Source organism: Lonchura striata, chromosome 5, assembly GCF_050655825.1.
Source record: "Lonchura striata isolate lonStrDom1 chromosome 5, ASM5065582v1, whole genome shotgun sequence".
In the NCBI taxonomy this organism is placed as follows: Eukaryota; Metazoa; Chordata; class Aves; order Passeriformes; family Estrildidae; genus Lonchura; species Lonchura striata.
Window position 1 is genome coordinate 40,693,303 of NC_140707.1, and position 10,028 is coordinate 40,703,330.

General features: G+C 40.8%; 1 protein-coding gene and 1 long non-coding RNA gene across 22 annotated transcripts in view; one reads left to right on the forward strand and one right to left on the reverse strand.

Moving 5' to 3' along the window:
* The window catches only part of RAD51B (RAD51 paralog B), a 452,264-nt gene that overhangs the window by 71,444 nt on the left and 370,792 nt on the right, over nucleotides 1–10,028 (reverse strand). Inside the window, exon 13 of one of the 17 annotated variants that reach the window (XM_085582078.1) lies at nucleotides 6,332–6,431. The exons of the other annotated variants lie outside the window; for them this stretch is intronic. Coding sequence (XP_085438204.1) covers nucleotides 6,346–6,431 — 86 coding nt within the window. The 3' untranslated portion in view covers nucleotides 6,332–6,345. The remainder of the gene's footprint in view (nucleotides 1–6,331; nucleotides 6,432–10,028) is intronic. 17 annotated transcript variants of the gene reach the window in all.
* The window catches only part of LOC146767336 (uncharacterized), a 130,497-nt gene that overhangs the window by 41,560 nt on the left and 78,909 nt on the right, over nucleotides 1–10,028 (forward strand). The window lies entirely within an intron of this gene.

Consider the following 10,028-nt stretch of genomic DNA (forward strand, 5'->3'; position numbering starts at 1 on the left):
AGAGTTCTGTGCCCATACCCCATAATGACATGGCTGTTAAGTGTGGCTATTGAGACTTGACACAGCGCAGTCCCATTAGTAAGGGGCCATGGAGTTTTAAATGTTGTTTGCATTTGGCCTGCTTTGTAAGTCTGCTTTGTTGAGCTTTCTGGGTAACAGCAGATAGGCCAGGACCTGAACCTCCACTGAACTGGAAGAGGAACTTTGCATCCAAGCTCCATGGCAGGTCCTTAACCCTATAACTCAGTGCAAGAAACCCTGAGCTCCCTCTCAGTACTGGATGGTGTTGGGCATATGGTTGGAGAGAGTACCTATGGGAGCAGGGTCCTGTCAGCCTTTGGAAGTGCCCACCTGAAGAACAGTGGTGCTGAGCCCTGTGTGGGGGAACAGGGCTGGCTGAGCTGTCTGAGCTCTGAAGTGCTCCCACAGTCTCCATAAAGCAAATATGGCATTTAGTGGCCTGAGGGTGGGCACTGGTGTGGGAGCCTGTGTGCTGGCAGCTGCAGTGCCAGCACCAGCCCTGCCACAGAGGCAACAGGTAAAACTTCAGACTAGTAGTGGTGGGTTTATTCCTGCAAGAAGGTTAAAACTCAACAACACAGGTAAAAAATGGCCTCAAAGAACATGATCTACAAGAAGTGGGAACCATTCTTTAGCCTTCTCTGAAGACCCTTTCCTTTGGATATCAAGTCATTAAAGGAGAGTTTGAGGGCTACTCTGTAATCTGCAATGCTGGCATGGTTTCCTGTGCCTGTAGCAGAGGCTAAAAAAGGACGTGAATATATTCATTTCCATTAAATGGACAGATGAACCATCAGAATATGGGTATGCTAAAAAAAGAGATGGAACCCTTGCTTATGAACAGACCTAAAAGAATTGAATACATGTGTACAGAGAGATTATTTTCCACTACCTAGAAGAGGAAAAATCTCTGGGGAAGTAGCTGATGCCAAATATTTTTTATGCTTCATGTGTCAGCAGGGTCTGGCAGAATCCCTTAAAAAACAGAGCATGCATTTTGTGCAAATTGAGAATCACAATTCTAGTAATTTAGATTGCTTCACCAAACTAGAGACATTTCTCCAAAAGTACAGCAGATGTTTGATGATGTACCAAGTTTTTGGCATTTACACAGATCAGATAATGTTAAGATCAGCAGAAAAAACCTAACATAATAACACAGTAAAAGTCTTCAGATCTGTCCTGAAAAAAACTTATCCTGCGTTAGACAGAAAAAAAGTTAATTTCTCACAACAGCTCTAAAATCCTGGCCAAGCTATACAGCAAAGTTACAGAGGAGCTAGACTGGGTGCAGAAGTGGTGGTCACCAGAATTTGTTGGAATGGGAGATGTGTGTGTAACCTGGCTGCATGACCTGAGAACACTGAGGTACTGCTGCATAAATACTGGGCAGTAGACTTTGACTACAAAGTTTAACAATTCCAGAGACTGAAGGACAAAGGGGATGCAGCCCTGAGGTATCTTAAAACTACATGAGACAGAGCCATCCCCAAAAAAGAACTTGCAGCTATATGGTCAAAACTGGAGATCACTAATTTCTGTGCAATTAATGCTAACAAAAGCTGAGTGTTAGTTCATTCTGATAAAAAAGAAGGATTTGGCACTAGTCTGTGAATGCAAAAAGTTTCCTGTCCTCTCTTCTTGTTGTTTATGAGAAGACTGTTTTAGAAAACTGACCATAACCCACTTACTGCAATTGCCAAAATGGCCTGGAAAAGCACTCTCTCCTCATGCATACATGGATTTATTTGCTTCAGTTATAAATTTATGATTTGCAGATTGGGAGGGATTTGGTATGTTCAAAACTAATCCCTTGAGCATTTGATGGAAAAGCAATGATGCAAAGTCCAAAGCTAGACTTTGTATGTGATGATTTGCTTAAAAATTTTTGCTTGTAATGGTGATAAGACCCAGTGGAAAGTATATGAGCCTGTCACTGGGAATATTCTCAGCCTTGTTGCTGACTCTGGGTGAAGTATGACTACTGTTATCCTGGCTAGGAAAAATTATATAACCTCTCTTGATGCTTATTTGTACTTCCCTGAGGTAATCTTACTACAAGGTAGTACAACTAAACAGGCAGCACAGTGTATCAAGCTAATCACTACTACACATCCTGTACCTGCTAAGGTATCTGACAATATAGCAGGAATAAGTGTAAAATGTCTTCACTAAAATAAGATACAGCTCTACCACTCTAGTTCTATTACTCTTAATCAATGAGAAGTAGAAGTAGTACCAAAAAAATTCATTACTGCTAAAAAGTATGTGGAATTAGGCGGTGATTTGATTTTAAGTCTATTACATCAATGTATCAAGGTGGAACATATGAAGTCAGTCAACCACTGACATTTTCCTTGACGAAAAACCCCAAAACAAAAATGCAGACTATTTTCATTCTTGTGATCTTTCAATTCCCTTTCAACTCTGACATCTTCAAGGGTGTCATCAAAATCATGGGGGCCTTGAACAAGAGTAAAGAAACAGCCAAGGCATGAAAAACTTAGAATAATATAACTTGCCTTCCTGACAACCGTAGCTATGATATTCCAGTCTCAGAGATGCAGGAACAACTGCCCAGTCCTCAGGATTCACCGAGCACAGTTTATGTGATGTTGGTTGAAACTACTTGCATATCAGCACAACTTGTCTGAATTTTGTCTTGGAAAATTCGATGACTTTAAGACTTCTGACACTAACGACTGCTCTGTCCAGTCTGAGAATCTGACTGAGGTGCTACAAAGTTATCATTTTATTATGAACAGCTGGATGAAACCAGATGCATAATAAAGCCAATTGTTTATAGCCAGCCTAAGCACTGGGTGTGCGATGGTGACAACTGCATTTCAGCCCAGAGGTGGCTGCATTTGAGCCATAGGGAAATAATCAATTTATAAACAAACCTCTCAAGCACTTTGAGATGAAAACACTACACAGAATCAATTTAATTCACTCTACTTATGTGACATACTCACGTTATTCATGTTATTGTTTTCCTGGTTATGCTATGCCAATCATACTGCAATTCCAAATGTCATCACCCTGTGCCAGAACAGTGTCTGACACATTCAAAAAAACTTGCAGAATAAAAAATCTTGTGTTGGAAATTGCTTTCCTGTGTGCAGCCTGCTCATACTCAGAAAGTGTTCACATTCCATTTCTCTTTGTCTAGTTAACAAGAGGCATGCGTATGGTTTTGAATTCTGGGCATACTTTACCCACTAGTAGCCTGTCCTAGGCACTGTGCTCTGGAGTATAACAGTTGCCTTGCATTCAGGCTCCTGGCTGCCTTCATTTTCTGCTCTGATGCTCTCTTGACTCTCGAAAATCTCACCTAGTCATCAGAAACAACCAAACTATATCTCAACAGTTTCAAATTATGAGACAGTTTGGAGATTTTCTCTCACCTTTTGTTGAATCCTGCAAAAACAACTAAAAGGAGTATCTTACCTCAGCAATCAAAAGGACTGCACTGTCTTTGACCTTTGATCTGAATATCAGATGAGGTCTAAATTAGGCATCTGCTAACTACATGATGTAACTTCACCCAAAATGTAACTGTTGTTACACACCAGCCACATGGTCTCCTGTGCCTTTGTTTCTTCACCTGTAACATGCAGGCATAAACACTCAGCTGTGCAGCAAGGAGTATTTAGAGTTCATTGGCATTCCTGAAGACTAGAGATTCTTAGATAAACAGTGAAGTATGAACAGAAACCAGGTGATACTGTATCTTTCTCTTGGTGACACCTCTGTGCTGTTGGTATTGTGCTCTCACATTCCCGAGTTAAGCTTGCTTGAGGGATTTGATTTTACTCTGGCTTGTTTCATTCCTCAGAGAGGATGCCAGAATACATGGTAAAGCACAGCATATCCCACATGCCCAGAAACTTCACTCTCAAGGCCCCTGCTAACCACTTCCACCTGACCTTCCCCACCTTTTTTAATATACTCAGCCAAGGATAGTTAGAACAATTTAATTCATGCATGTTTTGCACACCGTACAGCCCTGTGCATTTTGAAGGTCAGACAGAGCATTCTCTGTGGTAGCAAATGATTTTGTATCAATGAGAAGCTTTGCTTTATAGAAAAAACCCGTTACTATATGCTCATGTGTTTGTAGATTTACAATAAAAAGAAGAATTTCTGACCTCTTGATAGTGAGGTATAGTCCCAAGCCAGAATACACATTTTGCTTCAAGAACTGAGTTCTATGTCTACATGCCTTCAAGAAGCCTTGTAAGTGCAACATCATCTTTGTTTCCCTATCTCTAAAACTAGGATTATGATATTCTCCCATAATAGAGGGGTTTAGAAATGTTCATTTCTAGAAGTTTTAACAAATGTTAAATATCAGTTGTTTTATCTAGGATCAAATTACAGAGAAGCCCTGCAACTCTTCCATCCTCTTCTGTTAAAAAGATTGTCTTCTCTTGCAGCCTTTAAATCATTTAATTGAATTGTACAGGCCAGTTGTATGAGCCAACCTCTTTTATATAACTCCTTCTTGTTATTACAGAATGGAGGAAGATGGGCATTTAGACAGCAAGTAACTGTTTTGTGGGTAAAGGCGAGGGACATGCTGAAAAAAGGTTTCCATAAATAACTTTCCCCTCTGTGCTTTAGGAGCAGCTCTGTCTGTGATAGCTCCTTTTTGACAGTGTGGCTAGCACAGAACAACTCACAATCAAAAAGTATCAGCAGGTGTGAAAAGTACACCTACACAAGTGTCAGGTCCTCAAGCATAATCCATGTCACTGTTGAATTTCCCACTTTGCAGCAATGATTCAGCTTGGTGATGGCAATGTGAATGGCTCAGGAGAATGACAGTAATATAGTATTTGTAACAGCAGCTCATTAATGATGGCATTAATGAGAATTTGCATTAAGGTGGAATGTTTCAGGTCTGGCAGTGATTTTGCATAAGGATCTTTGTGCTGGAGCACTCCTACACAGGGCACAGAACCTGGGGCTGGAGGTTGGGGGTATTCCTTATGGAATGGGGACTCACGATGAGGGCAATGTATGCCAGGCAGTGTCCAGGAGCTGAGGGCAGCTGGGGAGCCCCACTGGCTGTTGTACAAGAACTGGGGTCTGCGCCTGCCTGGAGACATGGGCTTGTCCTGCCAGCTCAGTCCTTCATCTGTCCCCTGTCCCACACATCACAGCCACTCGGAGAGACAGCGGTTCCCTTCAACACACATGCTCACACATAGCCAATGGAACTGGAATTATTGCAGCTCTTTGGGAAAGGGAAAATATATAATGCCAGGCTGGATAAAACATTTAGACGCTGTCAGCTTGATGTGGACTTCTGCCAGATGAAGCATTTGCACCTGGAAATACATGTAGCAGAAGACTGGGCTGGAGCACTTGTGCTGCCCTCAGCGAGGCAGCAGCTTACTCACACGTACTCTGACTCCCAGGAGGCTCAGGGCTCCTCAGGGGGGTCAGTTTTTTATATACTAAAGCAAACAGTTGAGCTAATCAAGAAATTTTTTTCTTTTCTTTTCTGAGGCTCTTGGCATCCAGCCCTGTTACTTGCAATCTATAATTTGTACTGTGGCTTCCTTTTCCCTGCTGCTTTCTCACTCAGTCCAATTTTCCCACACACTTATTTCCTAACTCTACCTCTAGTGAGGTCTTCATTTCGTTTGGATCCAAATTTATCTCAATCCTACATCAAGCTGATGTTACCTCAGCATTTATTCCTGCAAATGACTGTCACCTGAAATTCATAAGCCTGAAAAGTTTATGAAAAAAAAAAACAAAGCCATTTTCTGTGTTATTACTTATAAAGTAATTTTATTTGTATGCATTGATAGAAATGGATTGTGGATCAATTTAGACCATCTTTTCGTTTATACAGCTGCCTGAGTCTTAAAATTGGGATTTTTAAAGTATCTGTGTATGTCTGTTGTAGGGGTGGGCTGAAATTTACACACACTACTCACACACTGGCCATGAAAAAGCCTCTTATCATAGAGTTTACACGATAAGGGAGCAGATTCTGATGAAACAAAGTCACATTTTGGCAGATTCTCCCTCCCACTTCCATAGTACTATGAAAAGAATGAAAGAGACAAAGGCATTTTTTCTGTTTAGCACAACAACACAGTCCAGAATAGGTTGTGTCATTTGTGTAGAGAAACTGATGAAGGTGACATCAGTGCAAATAAACATCTCAAGTAAAACCATAGCAAAATCCCAGTAAAAATATACAGCCATCTAGTTCTCAATTGTCAACATGGCAGAGGCTAGCTTCCTCAACAGCTGATGAGAGATGTAAAAACATTAATGAGTGGCTCACCTGATCACTAAGTTCTACCTAATGAAAGCATCTTTAAATGGTCTTTTCTGAAGAGCTGCATAGAACCCAATGTGCTCCTTCAGTCTGCACACACTAGGATCTGCAAAAGAGCACCATGTTGTAACAAATGCACAGCCTCCACCACACATGTAGATCCAGCTGATCTCATATCAATTGAGGCAAATAATTCTCCTCCTTTCCTGTGGTCATTTTCAAACCCATTTCTACAGAACTCCTCTGCCTCTGAATGGAGCCCAAGTTGGCAGGACAGTACTTTCCAAGTCACAATGCAAGCTGCAAACAGCTAACAAAGCCTGATGCACACTCCCCATATTTTCACTGTAACTGTTCCTCACAGCCGCTTCCACACGAGCACATAAGGGTTTTTAAATGAATTGCAGTGAAGAAGAGGCTAAAAGCACTGTGAGACACCGAGCTAGCAGGCAGTGGATGAGCCGTGTGTCCATCTTCTGCAAGGCAGTGGATCACAGGACAGGGCCAGCAGAGAGGACACAACAGGCATCCCTCACAAAGAACTCCCCTAGCCTGAGCAGAGCCACAGATTAGAAAGCAGATGCTGCCAAGTTGTGCACTGTGCACATTCTGCGGGGCAGTTTGCTCAATGCTTCTCATTAATTTCAGAATTCACTACTGAAGAAAACGCTTTATAAGGTGGGACATGTTTTAAAAGAACAGTTGGTGCAGATTCAACTTGTATAAAGCTGTACAGCTCTATTAAATACCAAGGGGTGTTGCTGATTTATACCAGCTGAGAAGCTGGCCAGTATGCTTTTGAAGCCATCAACTCTCCCATTGGTAATTGCCAGTAGAAACACTGGGAAATACAAGAAGAAATGAAAAAATGGAGCACATTTATGTGAAAAACCTTTGATGCAAAACAAATGTCTGCTCACTGCACAAAAGCTGAAATAACACAGTTGTTATTGGAACTGTGCTACAATAAAACAAGCTGGATGAGTCAACCAGCAGTGCATCTAATCTCCACTGGCTGCCTTTCTGGTCCCCAAGCTCCCCATCTATTTTTATCTCTGCTTTCTTCAATACGATTTTTGGTTTACAAGCAATAAATCTAGAGCTCTTGGGTCCCCTGTGTGCACTCTTTTCGGCAGGCCACTCAGCATTTAGGATTTTACCCAGACAATTTCAGTTATAAGACCACAGAACATGGAGGCTACAATTCAGATTCAAAAGATACTTTGGCCCAGAGTGCACAGCAGAGACACAAAATTTCCTGCACCGAAGGAAGTAGGCACCACGCAGGGCCATCTGAGGAGCTTTGGGTTGGACTTGCTTCCAGACTTGATAGAACACACAGATTGGGGCACTGCTTTAGTCAAGCTCCATGATGCAGTGTAGGGCACATACAGAGCACGAGATGTGCCCAATGCAACAGCTAGGGGAAGAGCTAACATATACAAAGAATATGTAATCCCCTCTTTTTCCATGTGTGGGTGAAATTTTTAGTGAAGCCACTTGAACTTGGTCTACCTGAGGACCCTATGCATTACCCATTACAGAGTGTAATGTTTGGAAGCCAAGAAAAGGATAACCCTGATTTCAGAATCACTGGGCAGGTGATGGGAACTGTGAGACTACTGGTTTTTGTTGGCTGGGTGTGGTGGCCCTTTGTTGAGAAAAGTGTAGGTAAAATTTTGAAATCACAATACTCCTGCTTCATTTTTCTCTGACAACCACATTATGATCCTAGAAAGAGGGCAATTATTTTTCTAATTTTTCCCTGTTCCCTTTAATGGTTTCATTACAAAGACATACAGCTAGTCACCTTGAGCTCATTCATGCTGGGAAACATCTGTTAATTGAATATTAAGATAGCCAGAGTATTATAATGGATAGAAACTACTGGGATATGATGGTAGCCCAAAGCCTTCCCTTTCATTCCAAGAGTACGTGCTTCAGGGAGCAAGGGAGAAGAGTATATGAATTTAATTTCAGACATTCATGTTTTAGGTGGCCCCAAGGGATGTACCCATTTCCTATATAAGGTTTGGTCTGTTTGCAATTAAACTCTCTTCTTTGCATATTTCCGGATAGATTAAAAATAGCAATATCAGCTTATTCTTGGACTTCTGGAAATAAACACAGCCATTGCTTCCAGGGCTTTTAAAGTACTGATCACACTCATAGAAATTGAAGACCAAATTTGTCTGTGAATTTTTTAATGTTGGATAAACTAGCAATTCCAAAGATAACAGAAAAGGTAGGAGCACATTTTTAGAATGGAGACCTTTTAAAACAACTTAACTTTTGCAGCCTTAATTTTTAAACAAAGCTTAATGCTGATGAAGAGTTAAGTTGAATACTCTTTTTACAGAAAGCTAAAGACTGGTTCAAACCTCTCCCACCAATCTCACAACCAATGGATCAATTCCAGAGCTGAGAGGCTTGCTCAGCTCCAATTACAGTTTTCCTCTTATTCTTTTTCTGTTGGGATTACCATCATCAATTCATTTAATCCAAAATGTAAAGCTGTTTTTTGTGATGCAGTCATCCATTCTCAAGGACCTTTACAGAAACAACTCATTTATAATGGTGCCTAAACTGCTATCAGATGGGATTGATTCCCATACATCCCTAACAGCCTGAGGTTGGACACATGATAGTGATCTGCAACTGATAATTTCTTCCCTGCTGTTTAGGTTTCTCATTTGCAGAAATTACCTGGAACAGGGGCCATTTTCCAAAGAAGTGCCTGATCACCATGTTGTGAATTTAAGTCTCCTGGCAGTGTTTTTTGTGGTTTTGTTTATACTTTGCAGACTGATTAGAAGTCAGTGGACCTTGGTGGAACCATGGACAATGGGATTAAAATCACTGATATAGTGGTTTTAACATTAGTTATTCATACTCTTGTGTGCTGACAACAAAACAAGGATTCAACCAAATACAACCAAAATTATTTGTTAGGTTTCCTAAAGTCCAGAAAACACTTAGGACTACATTCAACTCAGTAGTGGAAATAATTCCCACTGTCTTTCTAGGAATTATGTTAATTTATTCTTGATTTTAATTTTACTACCAGACTGAATTAAAGACTCAGATCAGCACTGAACGCTTAATCTTGAAAATTCAATCATGCCATACATGCACCTAATAATTATAATCTCTAATTCTGGTTGTGTTTGAGCTTTCTTATCCAAATAATCTGATTACTTCCCTACAATCAAATTTTAGTGACTTTTAGTGCTTCTTACATTCTGAACACACAAGTGTAAAAACTAATGAGAAAGTCTGTGATTCTGCAACAGTATAATCTGACCTGAACTGTGGCTGCATCAACTCTGTCTCTGATAGCTCCTGATTACAGTCCTTCATCTCCTTTCTTGTACTCCACTGGTGCTCATCCAAACTTGCAAAAAATTGGTCCAGGGGATGTGAAAACTTACTTTTTTGCAGTGTTAACTTTCATCCACTTTAGCTCCCTGAACTATGTTATTCCAGGGTCAGATACAAACCATTCATTGTATTGAGAAGACACTGGAGCATAGCTGGGCAATAGCAGCCCTGGTTTAGTTTAGCTGGAATGGATGTGGAATTGTACTTTAACTACTCTGTGGGCAGTGTTGTTAAAAACATATGGGGTGACTTAACAAAAAGCTGCTTGCAGCAGTTCACTGAAGATTTGATTTCCAAAGCAGAACTTCCAGACCATTAGTCA